The sequence below is a fragment of the Pelophylax lessonae genome, assembly GCF_965119305.1.
Source record: "Pelophylax lessonae genome assembly, chromosome: 9".
Taxonomy (NCBI): Eukaryota; Metazoa; Chordata; class Amphibia; order Anura; family Ranidae; genus Pelophylax; species Pelophylax lessonae.
This window is the reverse complement of record NC_138776.1, coordinates 253,270,667-253,294,034: the sequence shown is the minus strand read 5'-3', so window position 1 is coordinate 253,294,034 and position 23,368 is coordinate 253,270,667. Positions and strand designations below refer to the sequence as shown.

The 23,368-nt window shown below is 45.4% G+C and overlaps 4 protein-coding genes across 4 annotated transcripts in view; 3 read left to right on the top strand and 1 right to left on the bottom strand.

Moving 5' to 3' along the window:
- Window positions 1–23,368, top strand: part of LOC309564371 (uncharacterized protein) — a gene marked incomplete at its 3' end in the record, with an annotated part of 548,195 nt that overhangs the window by 38,450 nt on the left and 486,377 nt on the right. The window lies entirely within an intron of this gene.
- Window positions 1–23,368, top strand: part of LOC309562771 (uncharacterized protein) — a 379,789-nt gene that overhangs the window by 35,397 nt on the left and 321,024 nt on the right. The window lies entirely within an intron of this gene.
- LOC309562634 (uncharacterized protein) overlaps window positions 1–23,368 on the top strand; it is a 148,791-nt gene that overhangs the window by 22,489 nt on the left and 102,934 nt on the right. The window lies entirely within an intron of this gene.
- The window catches only part of LOC309563392 (uncharacterized protein), a gene marked incomplete at its 3' end in the record, with an annotated part of 114,417 nt that overhangs the window by 6,866 nt on the left and 84,183 nt on the right, over window positions 1–23,368 (bottom strand). Inside the window, 6 exon segments of the mRNA XM_082267786.1 lie at window positions 1,763–2,062; window positions 10,720–11,627; window positions 14,611–14,715; window positions 15,409–15,511; window positions 16,017–16,193; window positions 19,908–19,911. Of these exon segments, the coding sequence (XP_082123912.1) occupies window positions 1,763–2,062; window positions 10,720–11,627; window positions 14,611–14,715; window positions 15,409–15,511; window positions 16,017–16,193; window positions 19,908–19,911 (1,597 nt within the window).

The following is a 23,368-nucleotide window of genomic DNA, read 5'->3' as shown; positions in this document are numbered from 1 at the left end:
AGACCCTAAGGAATAAAATGGCTGTCGTTGTAATTTTTTATGTCACACGGTATTTGGGAAAAAATAAACTTCACTGAATTCAAACAATAATAAACAGTAAAGTTAAGCCCAATTTTTTTTTGTTTATTGTGAAAGATGATGTTACGCCGAATAAATAGATACCCAACATGTTACGCTTTAAAAATGCATGCACTCACTCGTGTAATGGCGACAAACGACAGTACTTAAAAATCTCCATAGGCGACGCATTTTAACGGTTACCAGTTTAGAGTTACAGAGGAGGTCTTGTGCTAGAATTATTGCTCTGGCTCTAATAATGGCAGCGATACCTCACGTGTGATTTGAACGCTGTTTACATTTGCGGGCACGACTTACGTATGCATTTTCTTTGGCGCCCGAGCATGCAGGGACGGGGGCACTTTAAAAAAAAAAAAAATGCCTTATTTATTTTTTCTTTACACTGTCCCTAAAAAAAAAAAAAAATTCTGATGACTTTTATTGCTGTCATAAGGAATTTAAAAATCCTCTTGTGACAGCAATAGGCAGTGACAGGTTCTCTTTATGGAGGGATCGGGGGGTCTAAAAGACCCCTCCACAGCACTTCAAAGTATTCAAAACGCCAAGATCTGCAATTTTTTATACTTTGGATTTTTTAAAATGGACGCCTTTGGCTGCCGAGTAAACCGGAACGGACGCCATGACGTTGCTTTCGGGTTACAACATCAGAGCCCTGAACAAAGCCGATTTTGGCTTTGTTTGGGTCTCCGGCCAGCCAGCGGACATGCAGGCTTGTCGCTCGGGTCTTCCAGTGGTATGGGAGACCCAAGCGGAGCAGGGGAAGGCTGCATGAGGGGGAATCATCTCCTCTCACTGCTTGTGATAACGGCCGAGCAACTAATTAGACGCATCGGTTGTTACTAGAGATCGACCGATTATCGGCAACACCGATATATCGGGGGCCGATCTGCACTTTACCCGATATATCGGAATCGGTTTTTGATTTCCCGATATTGCAGATATTTCAGGGAAAGTGCTTGTACCGGAGTGATCCCTGCAGCTAGAGGCATCACCCCGGTACCGGCATCTATAGCCAACGGTTGGCTGTCTTGTAATGACAACCGATGCGGCTGAGAAGCCGCTCGGCTGTCATTCCAAGGAGCGGGAGGGAACGCCCCCCGCTGCCTTCCACGGCTCGTCCGGGTCTCCTGTCCCACCAGGAGACCCGGGAATCCTACCTTCACCGCCGCCATTTGACCCGGGTCTCCATTTCTTTGAATTCGGCGCCGCTGCGTACCGGGAAGTTATGTCATGACATCACTTCCGGGTACTGGCGGCGCCGAATTAAAAAAACTTACAGCATTCAAAACAGCCAAACTTGGCGTTTTGAATGCTTTTAAGTGCAGAGGTGGGGTTTGGGGTCTTTTAGATCCCCAGATCCCTCCAGCACAGTACCTGTAGACATTAAATTAAAATAATATATATTTTTTTAATGTCCGAAAATATCGGCTGTTATCAGCCGATACCAATATCCGATAACCAAAATATCGGTATCGGCGGTAAAAAAAAATGATATTGGTCGATCACTAGTTGTTATCACATGAAAGCGAACCGTCCGCTCTAAAAAACGGTACCGGGGTGATGTCTCCATCTACAGGCATCACCCCGTTACAACCACTTCCTCAAAATCACGTACAGGTACGTGATTTTGCGGGAAGTGGTTAAAAACAAACCAACAGTCATTAGGGTTCTCCAATCCATCTACCTGATCCTCCTGAGGGATCTCCTGATGTTCCTGTGTGGAGTCCCGGGAATACAGAGGACGGGGAGATCTCTCTGGGGGATTTCTGTTACTGGATCCATCTGTAGGAAACACATCCTCGGCACCGCCCACCTCTTCTGTCAGCAGCTCAATGATCTTCTTGGTGATTTCTAGAATCTTCTTGCTTCTCTCAGGTGTCAAGGAGGGTGTTGGAGGCTCCATCATGGTGCTCTGTATCCTGCTCCAGCTTTGTGACACACGAGTCATGTGATCGTCAAATGGCTTCTTCACTATAATACATTCCTGCGTTTTAGCAAGAAAATACTTATTTTTACATAATAAATGTATCAATTTACATCCTACATTAAAGCGGTTGTAAACCCGAAAATGAAAAAAAAAAAAAAACCTGCAAGACAAAGCCATAATGAGCTAGTATGCATCGCATACTAGCTCATTATGCATTACTTACCTTAGAACGAAGCCCCGACATGGACCCCCGGACATAGCTGCGGGCGCCGCCATGATCCGGAAGCATCTCTTCCGGGTTCGGCGGCTCCGGCTCTGTGATTGGCCGGAGCCGCGATGACGTCACTCCCGGCAAGCTGCCGGCTAGGAAAACTGAAGGTCCCCCCGGACCTTCAGAGCGCATGCGCCGCTCGCGTGAGCGGCTGCATGCACTGCAAATATCTCCTAAACCGTGCCGGTTTAGGAGATATTAATTATACCTACAGGTAAGCCTTATTATAGGCTTACCTGTAGGTAAAAGTGTCAAAAAGCGGGATACTACCGCTTTAAATCAATAGAAGCCCTCAAAATCACGAATGCCTCGTTTCCACTGAGCGGAACGGTTCGGGTTTGGTAGAGTTTGGAAGGGTTAGAATGGTCCGGCCTATTCAGGTGAGCGTTTCCACTGCAAGTCGGACCGCCAGGGGCCATGCGGGGTTTACACCAAACGTGGTGTTTGTTTTGCGCTTTGGTTTGACGTGAACATTGACATTTTCCTGTCCGCCAATCAGTGGAATGTATTGTGCGACGCCAGTAGCTCCGCCCTAACCGTACCGTACCATTTCCTATTTATTTATTTTTTTATTTTCAGGTTCTTATATAGCGCTGTCAATTTACGCAGCGCTTTACATATACATTGTACATTCACATCATGGCCCTACATCTGAAGCAGGACCAGGAATGGTGCGGTTTGGTTCGGTTGTATGGGCCACTTTCATAATGGAAACACTCAAAATAACATACCGTACCGAACCGATCCGCTCAGTGGAAACGAGGTATAACAGTCAGGTTGATGTTTTCTTAAAGCCCCTCTCCAGGATAGAAATGTCCCCCTTGTAATTGATCTCTGTAGTGTAAAAGAAAAAAATAAGTTCTAATGTATGAATGATTTCAGCTGAAACCGGCCGATCACCTGAAACACACAGCGATCTGGCTGTTTCTTCTCCCTGAAAAGCAGGAAGAAAAAACAGCCAGATCTGTAAGTAAAAGCAGCACACATTGCACATTGTTAGGCACACAGTTAGCCCCTTGAGGGTAACCCCTTTCCAGCCAATGACATTAGTACAGTATTCTATCTCATTGCTGTATTAGTGTCACTAGCGATGTCAGTGTCAGTAAGTATCCCTCTTAGCCAGTGTCTGTTAGCACCAGATTTCCCACCACCCTATCACAGTCACGCTATAATTTGCTGATTCCCGCCATTACAGTATAGTGTCTATATCTGTGTAAATCCCAGTATATATACTGTAGCGAGGACTACGCTATATAGCGATGAGTACGATCTATGATCTCATGACTACGTAGTGATGACTACGATCTATGTATGTATCTATGATCTAATGCCTATGTAGCGATGACTACGATCTATGATCTCATGACTACGTAGCGATGACTACGATCTATGTATGGATCTATGATCTAATGACTATTTAGCGATGACTACGATCTATGTATGTATCTATGATCTAATGACTATTTAGCGATGACTACGATCTATGATCTCATGACTACGTAGCGATGACTACGATCTATGTATGGATCTATGATCTAATGACTATTTAGCGATGACTACGATCTATGTATGTATCTATGATCTAATGACTATTTAGCGATGACTACGATCTATGATCTCATGACTACGTAGCGATGACTACGATCTATGTATGGATCTATGATCTAATGACTATTTAGCGATGACTACGATCTATGTATGTATCTATGATCTAATGACTATGTAGCGATGACTACGATCTATGATCTCATGACTACGTAGCGATGACTACGATCTATGTATGGATCTATGATCTAATGACTATTTAGCGATGACTACGCTATATAGCGATATCAGTGTCAGTCAGTATCCCTCTTAGCCAGTTTCTGTTAGCATCAGATTGTCCGCCACCCTATCACAGTCACGCTATAAGTCGCTGATCCCCACCATTACAGTATAGCCTCTATAGCTGCGTAAATCCCAGTATATATACTGTAGCGATGACTACGATCTATGTATGATCTAATGACTATCTAGCGATGACTACGCTATATAGCAATGACTACGATCTATGCATGTATCTATGATCTAATGACTATAGAGTGATGTCATGTGACCTCCCAGAATCCTCCTCACCTCTCCGGTCAGGTCTGTGTTTTATTAATAGAGATAAGAGTGATGTCATGTGACCTCCCAGAATCCTCCTCACCTCTCCGGTCAGCTCTGTGTTTTATTAATAGAGATAAGAGTGATGTCATGTGACCTCCCAGAATCCTCCTCACCTCTCCGGTCAGGTCTGCGTTTTATTAATAGAGATAAGAGTGATGTCATGTGACCTCCCAGAATCCTCCTCACCTCTCCGGTCAGCTCTGCGTTTTATTAATAGAGATAAGAGTGATGTCATGTGACCTCCCAGAATCCTCCTCACCTCTCCGGTCAGCTCTGTGTTTTATTAATAGAGATAAGAGTGATGTCATGTGACCTCCCAGAATCCTCCTCACCTCTCCGGTCAGCAGGTAGATGATCTCCAGGGTGAGGTTTAGTATCCTCTCGGTCATGTGACTCGGCTCCTCCCCCATCCTCGGTCAGGTGATCAGACGAGGGGTTTCCTATTTGTATTTCGTTGTCTCTGGACACAGAAACCTAAAACCAAGAACATCTATGGGATCCATTATGTCATAGATCGACATCATCAGAGAGAGAGAGAGAGAGACAAGGGGAGAAGTACGGAGGAGAGAGACACGAGGAGAGAGGAGAACAAGATCAGCACATCCATAGATATGGAGATGAAGAGAACCTGTCATTCCTCATATTAATAATAAGATGGCTCAGCTCACACTATGCATCCCATCCCCCACAATGGGTCATATTGCTTTCCTCAGGCCTGCTATGGGGCTGGTAACAGGAAGAAGAGGATCCCTATTTATCCCTACTCACCAAAATCCCAATCAGACCTTTATACAGGAGAAGTGACCAGTCACATGACTCACCCCAAATTACTTTCACAGAGACCCCCCTCCTCTCATAATAATAAGACATTATTACCTTCTCCTCACTGGGCATAGAATCTGCAGGAGGAATTTTCTCTTAGCTATAAAAAAAAGAAAACACCACCCTGCTCCTCTTTTAGGCTACAAAAAAATGGCCGCCGCTTACTGAGGACAATTCTTCCTTTCACACGGCAGCCGACCTTTCGCCCTCTAGGGGTGGCTCTGGAATAAACTTCGCTTCTATCTGACTTCTGAACTATCGTCCAATCACTTTGCTGGGCGTCACTATGGCAACCAGCACACCGGAAGTGTGGAAGCCACAGAGCGGAAGTGGGCGGAGAACAGGGATGATAGAGAGGAGATGGGGACTGAGGGAGGCATTCATGTATCCAGGCTGAGCTAGAGAAATAATCTAGTAGGGATAGGATGACAAGGATGTGTAAATTTCCGGGCTGTAGAAGTTTAGCTTTAAAGAAAATTGGAGGAACGTGTTCATTCCATCTCCAGATGTGTTTGATGTATATACTTTATCATCAGCCTATAGCGCCACCTCCTGGCTAGATGTCATAGTAATTATTGTATTAACTTAATTTAACCTTTATCTGACACATGTTGTTTACAAGTAAAAATCAGTATTTTTTGCTAGAAAATGACTTAGAACCCCCAAACATTATATATATATATTTTTTTTTATAGTATATATATATATATATATATATATATATATATATATATATATATATATATAATTTTTTATTTTTTTTTAGCAGAGACCCTATTGAATAAAATGGCGGTCGTTTCAATTTTTTTATGTCACGCGGTTTTAGCGCAGCCCTTTTTTCAAACACAATTTTTTGGGGGAAAAATACACTTCAACTAATTGGAAAAAAAAACCACAATATATACTCCAATTTTTTATTTTTTTTTATATAATATGAAAGATGATGTTACAACGAGTAAATAGATACCTTACATGTCATGCTTTAAACTTGCGCACACTCGTTGAATGGCGCCAAACTACGGTACTTAAAAATCTCCATAGGTGAGGCTTTACGAATTTCTCCAGGTTACCAGTTTAGAGTTTCTGAGGAGGTCTTGCTCTCGAATTATTGCTCTCAGACTAGGGATCGACCGATTATCAGCAAAGCCGATATATCGAGGGCCGATATGCACTTTTCTCGATATATCGGAATCGGCCCCGGAGGTGACCGATATTTTGGGAAAGTGCTTGTACCGGACCTGCAGCTAGAGGCATCACCCCGGTACCGGCGTCCAAAGCCGTTGGTCGGCTGTCTAGTAATGACAACTGATGAGGCTTAGAAGCCGCTCGGCTGTCATTACAAGGAGTGGGAGGGGACATCCCCACCGCCTTCCGCAGCTCGCCCGGGTCTTCCGCCCCCCCGGGAAACCCGGGCATCCTACCTGCACCGCCACTGTCTGACCGGGTCTTTATTTCTTTGAATCCAGCGCCGCCGAGTACCTGGAAGTGATGTCATGAGGTTGTCATTACAAGGAGCGGGAGGGGACATTCCCCCCCACCCCTCTCCCGCTGCATTCCGCGGCTCGCCCAGGTCTCCCCCCTTCCCACCGGGAGACCCGGGCAACCAGCCTGCACAGCCGCCGTAGACCCAATCAAAGCCGCATTCGGCTCTGATCGGGTCTCCATGCAAAAACAAGAAGTGATGCACTTCCGGGTACTCAGCGCCAAATTCAAGAAATGACAGCATACAAAACAGCCAAACTTGGTGTTTTGAATGCTTTTAAGTGCAGAGGAGGGGTTTGGGGTCTTTTAAACCCCCAGATCCCTCCACAAGAGTACTTGTGAAGTAAAAAAAATATTTTTTTTTAAATGTACAAAAATATCGGCCGATACCGATATGCATTGGCCAAAATATTGGTATCGGCAACGAAAAACCGATATCGGTCCATCACTATCTCAGACGTGTGCAGCGATACCTTACATGTGTGGTGTGAACACCGCTTACATATGTGGGTGTGGCCTACGTATGCACGGGGACAGGGGCAATTTAAATTTTATTTATTTTATCACTTTCTTTTTTTTTCCACCATCCCTTTTTTTTTTTTTTCCACCATCCCTTTAAAATAAAACTTTTTTAACCACTTGCAAGGAATGTTAACATCCTTTGCCATAACAATACAGCATGACAGGTCCTCTTTATGGAGAAAATCCCAGTAGATCAGCAGTTTTTTTAAATACTCAGCCCAGCCCGTGTGGCACCAACAACCACGCCACGTTCAAAGTCACTTAAAGCGGAGTTCCTGGAGTCCAGTGATGTCGGCAACCCAGCCTATGTTTCCATCGGCTGTCGGGTGCTGCCACCGCCATTGCCAGTCAGGGAAACCAGCAGTGAAGCCTTGCGGCTTCACAGGCGGGTCCCTACTGCGCATGCGCGAAGCGCGCTGCGCATTCGGATTGGCGCGGTGGAAGGAGAAGGGGGCCAAACTTCAGAGGGGTGGCGAAGTTGGGAAGGGTACCTGTCAAAAACAGGTACCCGTTCCCCCTTCCCCCCTGAAAGGTGCCAAAAAGGCACCGGAGTGGGGGGGAGGAAGCAAATGAGCAGAAGTTCCACTTTTGAAATCCCCTTTCTTCCTTTTTCTGATGCTTGGTTTGAGCTTCAGCAAGTCGTTTTCACCACGTCTAGATTCCTAAATGCATTAAGTTTCTGCCATGTGATCGGCTGATTAACAAATTTTGTTACCAAAGCAATTGAACAGGTGTACCTAATAAAGTGGCCGGTGAGCGTATATGAAATAGGGACCTTTTAAAGTGTAAGTTCCCATTTACCAAAGAACTCTCTATGCCAGTGATGGTGAACCTTGGCATCCCAGATGTTTTGGAATGACATTTCCCATGATGCTCAACTACACTGTGAATGAGCATCATGTGAAATGTAGTTCCAAAACATCTGGGGTGCCAAGGTTCCCCATCACTGCTCTATGCTGTCCCATATGGGTATAGGGGAGTTTTACTTTCCTGCAGAGCACATAGGATTTTCTGAGGTGTATTGGTTGTTTTTCTAAAGGCTCGTACACACGCACCGATTGTCGGCCGTAAATATTCGGCCAACGTCCGATCGGCCGATTGTCGGCTTGTTAGTATGATGCTTCCGACAACCGACTGCCACTTTTCGGCCGAACAAAATCTGGTGTGCAGGCCATAAAATTTTTGTAGGCCAACAAAGAACGGCCGATTGTTCCTCAGTCAGTACAGATTTCGGCCGACAAAAATCAGATGAGCAAGACTGGGCATGCTCAGAGAAGAAAAAACACACGGAAAGTTAACCATCACATGACATCACTTCTGCAGTTGGTTGTTGTTGGCCGACAAAATTCGTGTGCAGTCTTTAGCACTTTTCAACCAACACGACAGCACTGGACAAAAGACGGCCGATCGTTCAGCCGACAATCGGTACGTGTGTGCGGGGCTTTAGACACATCTTTTTCAAAGTTACGACATACTTACCCCTGCAAGAATCTAGAAAAGTGGTCAAAATAGAACAAAATCAGATGCACAAAGGAAACAAAAGAAAATAGTGCTAAGCTTTATTTTTCATGTTAACAATTAGGCAAGAAAACAAAGTGCATATCAAAAGTATCCATAGTGCCAACTGTATAAACCTAAAAGAATGGTTAAAATTAGGGATCGTCCGATTATCGGCAAAGCCGATATATCGAGGGCCGATATGCACTTTCCCCGATATATCGGAATCGGCCCCAGAGGTTACCGATATTTAAGATATTTCGGAAAGTGCTGTACCGGAGTGATGTCTGTAGCTAGAGGCATCACCCCGGTACCGGCGTCCATAGCCGACAGCTGAGAAGCCGCTCGGCTGTCATTACAAGGAGCGGAAGGGGAGACCCGGGCATCCTACCTGCACGGCCGCTGAAGAGAAGACCCAATCAAAGCCGCATTAGGCTCTGATCGGGTCTCCATGTAGAAACCCAGAAAGTGATGTCATGACATCACTTCCGGGTACTCAACGCCAAATTCAAAACAATGACCGCATTCAAAACAGCCAAACTTGGTGTTTTGAATGCTTTTAAGTGCAAAGGAGGGGTTTGGGGTCTTTTAGACATCCAGATCCCTCAACAACAGTACCTGTCAAGAAAGAAAAAAAATTTTAAATGTACAAGAATATCGGCCGAAACCGATATTCAATGGCCAAAATATCGGTATCGGCTTTAAAAAAAACGATATCGGTCGATCACTACTTCCTACACACTGAATTGCGGGAAAACAGCATGAGGCAAGTGTGGCACTCCACCCAATGGATGATATCAGCGCTGAGTTCCACAGCATTAACCCTTTCAATTGCAAAACCAGATGGAACAGAAAATTATAGCACTCAGTGATCTAAGTAAATGAGTAAGCTCCTGGTGCTCGTCCCAACTCTCTACTCACTAAGTCTTCAGAAACAGGGCAATGCAAGCAGCTCTGGACCTGGAAAGCCCTCTACAGCTATCTTTTATTGGAACAGATTCTGGAAACCACTCTACACAAACCCCATTGCCCAATGGTCACGTCCACGGTATCCCTGGCAACATCCAGTCCAAAGGGGCATAGATAAGGTCTCAAAAAGCCAGGCTTAGGGTGACTGCATTAAAAGTAACAAAGCTCCAGCAAGGAAAAAGGAGAGTCTTAATGGAAAGAAAATTGAAGATGGTAAAGGTGTTAGCAAGTGGGTCTTTTCATCCATTCTCCTAGGACACTAGCAAAAAAAACTGGAGCATACTGGAAGTAGGAGGGGTTATCCTCTGCTGGCTTACAGCATTCCTCCTCCTGTAGACGACAGGACCAAAGGTTAAAGAATGTGTCCCTAAATCAAGAAACATTTCTGTCACTTCATCATGAAGATAGGTTCTGAACAAAAACTCTTGTGACATCATCCACCCACGACTGCTCACCAAGCCTCGGTTTCATCCGATGGATTTTCAAGCCTCGTTCCCACTCCTGCTCCCTCCACCGCTATTGCCGGCAACGGGGAAGAGGGGACATGCTTCTTTCCGATGGCGGTGCTCACTGGATGATGCACACCCCCCACCCGGGATACACCCAGGAGGGTGCCTACTTGTACCTGCTACCCTGGCCTGAACCAATGTGAGTGTTTTATTACACACCAATAAATATTTTAAAAGTGTACACTTAGAGGCACCTCTTCTATTTGTTCATCCCTAGCCCTGTTGGAACCCCTGGCTTATTGGTTCACTTGATGGCTGCCCTATATGTTGGACTTTCTCCCTATACATAGACTCACATGGACTTTTTGAATAAACTGTGCAGCAAATGCGTCTGATATACATGTTTTTCCGAATGAAGATAGGTTCTGCCCACGGTGAATTCTACAAGATAAAATAAGATTTTTCTTTCCCTGGTAAATCCCTTTTAAACATGGCTAACATGGCCATGACTTCTCCCAAAAAAACAGTATTCGTAGTAAATCAATTCTGCATTATAAAGATGAATTTGGCTTCTGCTCTGTGTGGATTCTCTTATGAAATTTAAGGTTGCTCTGCTGACTAAAACATTTCCCACACTCCGAACATGGATACGGCTTCTCCCCTGTGTGAGTTCTCTTGTGTAACTCAAGATGGGACCCCAGAGTGAAACATTTCCCACACTCTGAACACGAATAAGGCCTCTCCCCTGTGTGAGTTCTCATGTGATTAACAAGAGTTGAACTCCTACTAAAACATTTTCCACACTCCGAACATGAATACGGCTTCTCCTTTGTGTGAGATCTCTTGTGATTAATAAGAGCTGAACTCTCAGGAAAACATTTCCCGCACTCCGAACAGGAATACGGCTTCTCCCCCTCGTGAGTTCTCTTGTGATAAACAAGAGCTGAATTCGTAGTAAAGCATTTTCCACATTCAGAACATGAATACGGCTTCTCTCCTGTGTGAGTCCTCTTGTGATAAATGAGGGCTGAACACGCACCAAAACATTTCCCGCATTCCGAACACAAATAGGGCTTCTCCCCGGTGTGAGTTCTCTTGTGATTAACGAGAGCTGTACTTGTGGTAAAACATTTCCCGCACTCTGAACATGAATATGGCTTCTCCCCAGTGTGAATTCTCTGATGGCGGAGAAGATGGGAATTTGAGTTAAAACATTTTCCACACTGGGAACAGGAATAGGGCTTCATGCCTATGTGGAGTCGTCCGTGGGAAATAAGAGAGGACTTCTGGGTGAAACATTTCCCACATTCTGAACATGAATACGGCTTATTTTTTGTGTGAGTTTTTTTTCTATGATCTGTATGATGGGTGATGAAAGGTGAGTGATCAAGAAAACTTCCTCCAGGTGTAGAAAGATCTGATGACCAATGTGCCCCCATGCCACGCATAATATGTTGTCCATCTGGAGGAAACAAAAGACCAATAGGAGAATAAGGCAGTTAAAACACATGGCAAGGCTACACTTTTTAGTGTAGTTGTGCACAGATAGCACTACACTAAAATTCATTAATTTGTACAAATACAAAATATTTGACTTATTTTTAATAAGTAAAGACCGCATCTGGAGTATTCTGTCCAGTTCTGGTTGCCAGTCCTCAGGAGGGATGTGTTGGAGCTGGAGAGAGTCCAGAGAAGGGCAACTAAACTAATTAGGGGATTGGAGGACATTAATTATGAAGAGCGTCTGCAATTGCTTAATTTATTCTCCCTGGAGAAGAGACGCCTGAGAGGGGACATGATAGCAATTTATAAATATCTCAATGGTGATGTCAGCATAGAAAAAAGCTATTCAGTCGAAAGGATTGCATGAGGACTCGAGGGCATACAATGCGATTAGAGGAGAAGCATTTTAACCTCAGGCAACGCAGGGGGTTCTTTAATGTTAGGGCTACAAGATTGTGGAATTCTCTACCACAAGAGGTGGTTTCTGCGGGAAGTATGGTGGCTTTCAAAAGACTTTTGGACGTACATCTCAAGGATCAGAACATTCAGGGGTATGAGAGATGATTACGGCCACACACACCTACACAGGTTGAACTGGATGGACTATTGTCTTTATTCAACCTCAACTACTATGTAACTATATAATTACTCCTGCCTATCATTCTTACTGCATTCCACAAGAAATCTTTCTCCTATCTAGGACTACATCACTCCAGATTAGTTGCTGGCACATTCTACAGGGTAAAATGCCTCTAGGTTTGAGAAACTGTGCCTAGATAATCCTGTAACCCCCCCCCCCTCCAAATACTTACCCAAGCCTGATCTCCATCCAGTGATGTGCATGAGAGCTGTGGCTCACTCTGCTCTCTCTCTCTCCTCATTGGACAGAAAGGCAGCAGTGGAAGTTATTGGCTTCCGCTGCTGTCATTCATAGCAGTGAGGAGAGGTCGACACCCAAAGCAGGTTCGGGAGTGAGCACGCACGAGTGCCCCCATAGCAAGCGACTTGCTGTGGGGGTGCTCAGCAGGTGGGGGGGAGCCAGAAGCGCCAGAAGGGGACCCCAAAAGAGGAGGATCGGGGCTGCTCTGTGCAAAACGATTACATGGATGGATGAAGCAATGCTTTTGATAATGAAATGATTAGCTTTTACTTAAGATACATTTAAAAAAAATATTGAACACAAATTGGCCGGGATAAAAAGTGCTTTTAATAACATCCAAAGACTTTAAAGCCCAACGCCAGGATGAAAAAATCATTCCTTTACAGCGGGTCCCCCTGCACTGCAAGGGTTAAATGCTCATTTTGTCTAGGGTGCATGAATGAGGTGTAAATACGCTATTCCTTGTTCTGGCAGGAGCCCTCCAACACTGCGATGGTCCCCCATAGCCTGCTCTGTAAGCTACAACCATCACCTGTGACATCACTCTTATCTCTATTAATAAAACACAGAGCTGACCGGAGAGGTGAGGAGGATTCTGGGAGGTCACATGACATCACTCTTATCTCTATTAATAAAACACAGAGCTGACCAGAGAGGTGAGGAGGATTCTGGGAGGTCACATGACATCACTCTTATCTCTATTAATAAAACACAGAGCTGACCGGAGAGGTGAGGAGGATTCTGGGAGGTCACATGACATCACTCTTATCTCTAAAAATAAAACACAGACCTGACCGGAGAGGTGAGGAGGATTCTGGGAGGTCACATGACATCACTCTTATCTCTATTAATAAAACACAGAGCTGACCGGAGAGGTGGAGGAGGATTCTGGGAGGGGCATGTGATGTCACTTTAAGCTGTATTTATAAAACACAGAGCTGACTGTGGAAGAGAGGGGATTCTGGGAGGGTTACCTGACAATACTGTTCTCCTATCAGGAGGCCATACAGTTAAAAAAACTTACCAGTCAGGACACGATAGCGACATATTCTAGAGCAGGGGTCTTCAAACTACGGTGTTCTAAAATTTTCTCGGACCCGTGAAAAAATCGGACCTCGTCACTTCCGGTTATAGGAGTCTCAAGTGCGCATGCGCATAAGACATTATCTTGGTTTGGTAAACTTATAACACATAGCGGGCAGCTGAATGAGAGGAGGCGGGGCTGAGGTGGGACGGAAGACACCGCCGCGTCATCTGCGGAGCTGGTGGAGGAGGCGGGACGGAGGTGCGGCCGTGTAATATATGCAGGACTTTAGCGACTCCTTGTTTTATTATATTTAGCAATTATCGTATTATTTTTCCTTAGGATTTCATTACATTTACTATTTATATAATACAAAATAAGAAATAGTAAATGTAATGAAATTCTAGGGATAAATAATACGATAATTACTAAAGATAATAAAACATAAGGAGTCGCTAAAGTCCTGCATTTATTACACGGCCGCACCTCCGTCCCGCCTCCTCCACCAGCTCTGCATATGACGCGGCGGTGTCCTCCGTCGCACCTCAGCCCCGCCTCCTCTCAATCAGCTGTCCGCTCTCTGTTATAATTTTGCCAAACCTCGAAAAATGTCTTCTGCGCATGCGCACGGACGACTCCCATCCGCTGTTTTGTGATGCTCTATCACCGGAAGTGACGAGGTCCGATTTTTTCACGGGTCCGACAAAATTTTACAACACCGGCCTTCCAGTTGTTCAGGAACTACAATTCCCATCATGCCTAGTCCTGTCTGTGAATGTCTGTTTTACAATGCCTCATGGGATGTGTAGTTCTGCAACAGCTGGAGGGCCGTAGTTTGGGGATCCCTGATTTGGAGTCAAGAAAATGTATGTCAAGAGGGCAATGACAGAACTAAGAATGGACTATACAAAAAAGTACTTTACATGTGGACAATGGCCAGAAGACCAGTAAGAAAATATTTTTTTTTCCAGTGCTTGGCTACTTTACTGGTAAATGAAAAAGAATCTGCAAATCCTTTATTTAATCTTCATTTCTCACCTGTGCTGATCTCTATGTGGACTTCCTCCTCTTTAATGCTCAGAGGTTCTTCTTCCTCCTCCTCAGCTTTGACATCTCTCAGTGTCTCTCTGGTATCTCCGGGGTCTGTGAATAAAGATGAGAGTGAAGCTCCCCTGTACTGAGATGTATGAGAGATCTCAGAGAGTGTGTTTGTAACCCCCAGCTCTGCTGATCCCCCGCTTAGTAGTAACCCCCAGCTCTGCTGATCCCCCGCTCAGTAGTAACCCCCATCTCTGTGGATCCCCCGCTCAGTAGTAACCCCCAGCTCTGCTGATCCCCCGCTCAGTAGTAACCCCCAGCTCTGCTGATCCCCCTGTACTGAGATGTATGAGAGACCCCAGAGAGTGTGTTCGTAACCCCCAGCTCTGCTGATCCCCAGCTCAGTAGTAACCCCCAGCTCTGCTGATCCCCAGCTCAGTAGTAACCCCCAGCTCTGCTGATCCCCCTGCTCAGTAGTAACCCCCAGCTCTGCTGATCCCCCGCTCAGTAGTAACCCCCAGCTCTGCTGATCCCCCTGTACTGAGATGTATGAGAGACCCCAGAGAGTATGTGTGGGGGAGACTGGTCATGTCTCTTGGCTGGTAACACACAATGACATGATGTGAGGAGGAGAGCCGGAGTCTAATAGAGGCTGATGGCTCCTGACTCCCCCACTGGGCACATACTGCCCCCCCATTACTGTCTACTGACAGAGGAGGGGGGAGAAGAAGAGATTGTTGTAGTGACTGAACAAGGAGAATCTGGGACTCTTCTCTGGATTTAGTGTTTATTACTCACCTGTGCTGATCTGTGGAGGAACTTCCTCCTCCTTACATGACTCATCACCCATCACAGATGGATCTTCTTCATCTTCAACTTTAACGATAATCAGGCCTTCATACTAGGTAGTAAAGTAACTTTGTTAATGCCAATTTTGGTATGCTGATTTTTTTGTAAAGCAAAAGAACTAGAGCCCTTAATTCTATTACCTGATCCTCCTGAGGGATCTTCTGATGTTCCTGTGTGGAGTCCCGGGAATACAGAGGACGGGGACATCTCTCTGGGGGATTTCTGTTACTGGATCCATCTGTAAGAAACACACACACTGACTGAATACATTGTTTCTATGTCTTTATATCAGAGGATGTGTGTATCCAGGGGGATCCTCAATACAAGAAATTAAAGTCTCCTCTTACCCGGTGATGTGAGGGACGGCCGCTTCTCCATCATGACGTCCTTGTAGCGATCCTTGTGTCCTTCTATATACTCCCACTCCTCCATGGAGAAATAGACAGTGACATCCTGACACCTTATAGGAACCTGACACACACAATGATACAGTCACCATCCAGACACATCCCTTGTCTGTTACTGGATAATGTCCCAGAATTCCCGGCACCGCTCACCTCTCCCGTCAGAAGCTCAATGATCTTTTTTGTGACTTCTAGAATCTTCTTGCTGTTGTTTATCTCAGATATAAGAGAGTAGGTTGGAGACTCCGCCATGGGGCTCAGTTTCCTGCTCCAATGTTGTGTCACATGAGTCATGCGATCATCAGCTGCCTTCTTCACTATAATGCATTCCTGTGTATTAGGAGGTAAATAAATATCACTTCGTAGAAAAAATAACTCTCATCTCGTTGTAAACAAACAGAGGTTAAAAAAATTTATCTGTAGAGATGAGAGGAGATAGCCCGACAGTACACACCTTGTCAGGACCAAGTGGTTAGCAGGTAAAAGCAGCCTCAGTTCAATTCATCCAAGCCATGTCTCTAACGCGTTTCGTCCTGCCCCCCAGGGCTTAATCATAGAGGTCCATGAAGCCTCATGGGTGGGAAAAATGTGTTGGGGGTGGCTTTGATTAATCCAGCTGAGGCTGCTTTTACCTGCTAACCACTTGGGCAGAGCAAGGTGTGCAAAAGTAAAGCTACCCCCTCTCATCTCTAGTGTGCTCTGGGTCTGGATTAACCTCTCCCTAGCCTACACTCTCACTTTTCAGTGGCATCCAACTTGTTTGACCTTAGCAGCCTGAGCTGGGCCCCTAAGCATTTATCGTGGGTTACACTAGTCAGTCCCGTACAGCCTAGGCTGTCAAAACCGCCCACACATCCACCCTAGTTGGAGATGTAGGGAGCCAGCCCCTGAACTGAGGGAGACTTGGTGGGAAAACAAGTCCCAGGATGACCATGTGCAACGTGAGAAGGAGAGGGTTGGGAAGCCCAGGGCACAGGACTCACGTGGAGAGTCAGGGTGAAATTGCTGGTGTGCCTGTGCTTCCCTGGGTTAAAATAGTGTAACTGTGCTGCTGCACACATCTAAAGGCCACTGCCTTTGGCAGGACTGGAAAGCATGCGCAGTGGACTATGCCCTGGAGTGGAGGGACCCAGTAATTTGTGGGATCATGTGACCTCCCAGAATCCTCCTCACCTCTCCGGTCAGGTCTGTTTTATTAATAGAGATAAAAGTGATGTCATGTGACCTCCCAGAATCCTCCTCACCTCTCCGGTCAGCTCTGTGTTTTATTAATAGAGATAAGAGTGATGTCATGTGACCTCCCAGAATCCTCCTCACCTCTCCGGTCAGCAGGTAGATGATCTCCAGGGTGAGGTTTAGTATCCTCTCGGTCATGTGACTCGGCTCCTCCCCCATCCTCGGTCAGGTGATCAGACGAGGGGTTACCTATTTGTATTTCGTTGTCTCAGGACACAGAAACCTAAAACCAGGAGAAGTAGAGAACATCTATGGGATCCATTATGTCATAGATCAACGTCATCAGAGATAGAGACAGACAAGGGGAGAAGTACGGAGCAGAGATACATGAAGAGGAGAGAGGAGAACAAGATCAGCACATCCATAGATATGGAGATGAAGAGAACCTGTCATTCCTGGGGAACACACATCTAAAGTGTAAACAAGATCAGAGCTCCCAACACACTGACTGAGCTCCTGATCACTGTTTGCAAGTGTTTGGGCTCCACATCATGTGACCAGTGTGGCAGCCAGCCATAGTAGTCACATGATCAGGAACTCTGTCTCTACCTCCCGTTATTTAAAACCCCTTAAAGTGATGTTAACCCCTTTTTTTTTTTAATTTAATAAAGGAGGTCAGGACATGCCATATGCCACATAAGAGGCAGCAGCAAGGGGTTAACTTTACATATTTGATATGTCTCTATTACAAGAGAGATGATTGCAGCAGATATATGTATATATATATATATATATATATATATATATATATATATATATATATATATATTAGTGATCGATCGATATCGGTTTTTCATTGCTGATACAGATCCCGATATTTTGGCCAATGCATATTGGTATCAGCCTGTATTGGCCGATATTTTTGTACATTTAAAACTTAAAAAAAAAATATATATATATTTTTTTTTTACAGGTACTGTTGTGGAGGGATCTGGGGGATCTAAAAGACCCCAAACCCCTCCTGTGCACCAAAAGCATTCAAAACGCCAAGTTTTGCTGTCATTGTTTTTAATCTGGTGCCGAGTACCTGGAAGTGATGTCACTCATGACATCACGTCCGGGTTTTTGCATGGAGACCCGATCAGAGCTGAATGCGGCTTTGATCGGGTCTTCGGTGGCCGTGCAGGCTGGTTGCCCGGGTCTCCCAGTGGGACGGGAGACCCGGCGAGCCGCGGAAGGCGGCAGGAGGGGGGGGGGGGGAGTCATCCCCTCCCGCTCCTTGTAATGACAGCCGAGCGGCTTCTCAGCCGCATCCGTTGTCATTACAAGACAGCCGACCATCGGCTTTGGACGCCGGTACCGGGGTGATGCCTCTATCTGCAGGTATCACTCCAGTACAAGTATTTCCCGAAATATCGGCAATATCGGTAACCTCCGGGGCCGATTCCGATATATCGGGGAAAGTGCAGATCGGCCCTCGATATATCGGCTTTGCCGATAATCGGTCGATCCCTAACATACATATATATATATATATATATATATAGTATATGCCTTACAGACACATACATGAATCTGTCACACGTTCTGCCATTTGTACAAAGCCTCAGCCGATTGGCCCAGTACTGTGACAGCTTTCTGGTGGGCTCGCTCGGGTGGGTTTGGACTGGGATCTGAACACGCTCATCCCTACTTCAAAGTGCAGAGGTCAGGAGTGGGTCACATGGGGCTGAACTCATCTCTTTCCAATCTCTTTTTTTTTGTTTAGTCCTATGAGCTTCAGGCTAGGTCAAAGGGACAAAAATATCCATTCCCGCAGCTCATTGGAGTAAAAAAAAAGAATGCAAATTTGGTTAGCGATGCGTTCCCATATAATAATAATAATATTTCTGCTGAACAAATTTAAATGGATTTACCCCCTCCCCACTTCAAAAAGATCATGTGACCAGTCAAACGACCTCCCTCCCCCAATCCAGTCCATACAGACAGTGCTGGAACCCCCTTGCCCCATAATAAGAAGACATTATTACCTCCTCCTCCTCAGGCTTCAGCAGAAAGATTCTTCCAGCTAATATAAAAAAAAAGAAAAAAAAAAAAAAAGAAATATCTAGGCTACAACAAAATGGCCGCCACCCTTCTTTGTTCTGAAGACACTTTCTCTTCTCAAACAGCACTGGTCTTCACATGGTGGCCATTTTGTTGTAGACCAGGCAAGGTAACAGAATATTGTTTTGTTTGAGGCTTCCTCCAGCAGAGTGTGTGTCCAGTGAGAGGGAGGTAATAATGTATTAATGTCTTCTTATTATGAGGGGAGGGGGTCCCAGCACTGACCAGGAGGGGGAGGGGCAGTCATGTGACTTCAGTCAGGTCACATGATTTTTTTGTTGCTATGTACATGTGTTCTGTCCTGATCCCCTGATATGGTTCTCCTCCATGTCTGCTCCTGTAGTTCTTCCTGCTGTCTCTCATGTAATATTTACTACGGAAGAGCTAGGAAAGGCGCCCCTTCCAGTATGTGGAGCGGAGTGTGTGGGGTGTATCTGTGGAGCATTGATGGTGAAAACGATGAGGGAGCCGGGTGGGATGTGCTGTGACCGGGTACAGCTCCAGGGGAGCCGAGAGCTATAAGGGGGGCGATGATGGGGCTGGGAGGACCGATGACCGTGAGGGGTGTTAGGTGAGTATGGAGGTGTGCCGTGGGGTAAGTGGAGGGCACCATGTTCTGGAGGTGACATCGGTGGAAGGTGCTGTGAAAAAGTAGGGCATTTTGAAAATAATTAAAAATTTTATATATTTATTATTTGTCCTTTTTATGTTTTTTTGTGTCCAACGCGATGGGAAAAGTAGAAACGCCTTAAAACTGATTACCTGACTAAAGATGGAGAAGGAGCAGAGTCACATGACAGAAAGGATATTAAATCTCACCCTGGAGATCCGGAGAGGTGAGGGGGATTCTGGGAGGTCACATGACATCACTCTTACCTCTATTAATAAAACACAGAGCTGACCGGAGAGGTGAGGAGGATTCTGGGAGGTCACATGACATCACTCTTATCTCTATTAATAAAACAGACCTGACCGGAGAGGTGAGGAGGATTCTGGGAGGTCACATGACATCACTCTTATCTCTATTAATAAAACACAGACCTGACCGGAGAGGTGAGGAGGATTCTGGGAGGTCACATGACATCACTCTTATCTCTATTAATAAAACACAGCTGACCGGAGAGGGGAGGAGGATTCTGGGAGGTTACATGACATCACTCTTATCTCTAATAATAAAACACAAACCTGACCGGTGAGGTGAGGGGGATTCTGGGAGGTCACATGACATCACTCTTATCTCTATTAATAAAACACAGATCTGACCGGGAAGGTGAGGAGGATTCTGGGAGGTCACATGACATCACTCTTATCTCTATTAATAAAACACAGACCTGACCGGAGAGGTGAGGAGGATTCTGGGAGGTCACATGACATCACTCTTATCTCTATTAATAAAACACAGATCTGACCGGAGAGGTGAGGAGGATTCTGGGAGGTAACATGACATCACTCTTATCTCTATTAATAAAACACAGAGCTGACCGGAGAGGTGAGGAGGATTCTGGGAGGTCACATGACATCGCTCTTATCTCTAATAATAAAACACAGACCTGACCGGAGAGGTGAGGAGGATTCTGGGAGGTCACATGACATCGCTCTTATCTCTAATAATAAAACACAAACCTGACCGGTGAGGTGAGGGGGATTCTGGGAGGTCACATGACATCACTCTTATCTCTATAATAAAACACAGAGCTGACCGGAGAGGTGAGGAGGATTCTGGGAGATCACATGACATCACTCTTATCTCTATAATAAAACACAGAGCTGACCGGAGAGGTGAGGAGGATTCTGGGAGATCACATGACATCACTCTTATTTTCAATTATTAAATTGTAATAAGCTGTCCTTTTTAGAAAAAATAATAAGGTGGACTAACGCTCTACACCCCCCATATCCCCATGGTTCCGGCTGTACTTGCCTGTGTGGGTGAGGAGCTGTCAGTGTCCACATAGCTGGTGTAGTGTTAGTTGTCCACGTGGTTTAGTGGTCTGAGGATCTGCAATCCCTGCTCTTCTCCCCCTTCTTTCTGCAGGGTTTTCTGGATGGATCAGAGCATTTCTCCGTGCCAGCACTTACCAATCAAAATTGTTCTGATCCATTCTGAAAGACCTGTGGAAGAGCAGGGATTTCAGATCCTCAGACCACTAAACCACGTGGACACTGACAGCTCCTCACCCACGGAAGTAAAAGTGATGACCCAGAGGGGTGGGGAGGGTATAGGGTGTTTGTTTATCTTTTCAAGTTTTCTTAAATAGTGAACTGGTCCTTTAAAGCTGAACTTGAGGCCACATAAAAATTGACCCTTGCAGTGGGGCTCCCCCACACTGCATGGGGTAATAGTCCTTTTTTAAAGGGGAACCACAAGTGCAATTATACTTGCCTTATCCCTCGCTTCTGTGACAGTCAGCACTCTTCTCTGCAACCTAATGCCCTGGGAGATGGGCATGCCCTCGACATTCTCAATTACAAGGCAGGGCTCCTGGTCCTGCATTGTATGTGATGACATCAACGTGTCTGTGACTGAGGAAAGGATGAAGAGTGGAAACTTCAGCAGGCCGGTTGTGCTTCTGGGGGAAACTTGCAGGGAGCAACAAATAAGGTAAGCATTCAATTCTTGCAATGCAGGTCCCCGGTGCTAGCGTATTTTTTGTCTGGAGTTAAGGTTTAATTCTACAAAAATGTGCCAATTCCAGAATGAGTGAGGATGGGTATATTACAAACCATGTGAAGAAGTATTTTAACAGGCAGTAGGCAGTGTATGCAGGAGAGGAGTGTGGAGGGTATGACAGTGGGCAGTATGTACAGGAGAGGAGTGTGGAGGGTATGACAGTGGGCAGTATGTACAGGAGAGGAGTGTGGAGGGTATGACAGTGGGCAGTATGTACAGGAGAGGAGTGTGGAGGGTATGACATCGGGCAGTATGTACAGGAGAGGAGTGTGGAGGGTATGACAGTGGGCAGTATAGTGTGGAGGGTATGACAGTGGGCAGTATGTACAGGAGAAGAATGTGAAGGGTTATGACAGCGGGCAGTATGTACAGGAGAGGAGTGTGGAGGGTATGACAGTGAGCAGTATGTACAGGAGAGGAGTGTGGAGGGTATGACAGTGGGCAGTATGTACAGGAAAGGAGTGTGGAGGGTATGACAGTGGGCAGTATGTACAGGAGAGGAGTCTGGAGGGTATGACAGTGGGCAGTATGTACAGGAGAGGAGTCTGGAGGGTATGACAGTGGGCAGTATGTACAGAAGAGGAGTGTGAAGGGTATGACAGTGGGCAGTATGTTCAGGAGAGGAGTGTGAAGGGTATGACGGTGAGCAGTATGTGCAGGAGAGGAGTGTGGAGGGTATGACATCAGGCAGTATGTACAGGAGAGGAGTGTGGAGGGTATGACATCACAGTGATCAGTGATCAGAAACATGCTAACAGATTAGTAATGGGAGCCAGGGGATGACGGTTTGTACAGTGATCAGAAAGAATGCCATATTTGTATTGGCCCAGCCATGATCTCACACTGAGTTGTCGATTGCAAGCTCCTGGGCACAGACTGATTTATATTCATCTCACAGCTCCGTTTCGGTTTCCTCTTTACGTTTTCTAACATCTGTTCAGTCCATGGACACAGGGGCAGCACCATTCTCTTGCTTTGCAGACTTGGGTTCCAGTCACACCCATATAACACCCCTTGCTCGTAGATGGGATCTGGAAAAAATTGGCTATTGTTGCTGGAATGGATACGAGCGTCTCATTTTTTTTTTTTTTTTTCCATATAGTGACTCTGTATACAACTATTAATGACAAAATGGTAATAGCGAGGGAGCCATTCTGCGCTATACGCCCACAAAAATATTTTATTATTATATATATATTATTTATTATTATAAATATGTTATTTTACATCAGGAATTTGTCATCCTTGGTGTTTGCGGCTGTTCTGTTGAAGTCAATATTGTGGAGTGTGATAGCGCGTGGGTTATTATAGAGCCATTTTACCCAGTTACTTATCACACTATTATAATCATACTATTATATTATCATCATATTATCAATAGCATGATATTATACTATGTCTCCAGCTTGCTCTGGATACATGGAGAATCCCCCTCCTCCCACTGTCAAGAGTAGCTGCCTCTTTATCATCACTGTTCTCCTCCAGTGTTTTATTACAGAAAAAGAGCAGGAGTCACCACTAGAGGGCGATCATCTGCTGAGAAAGAAGAGGA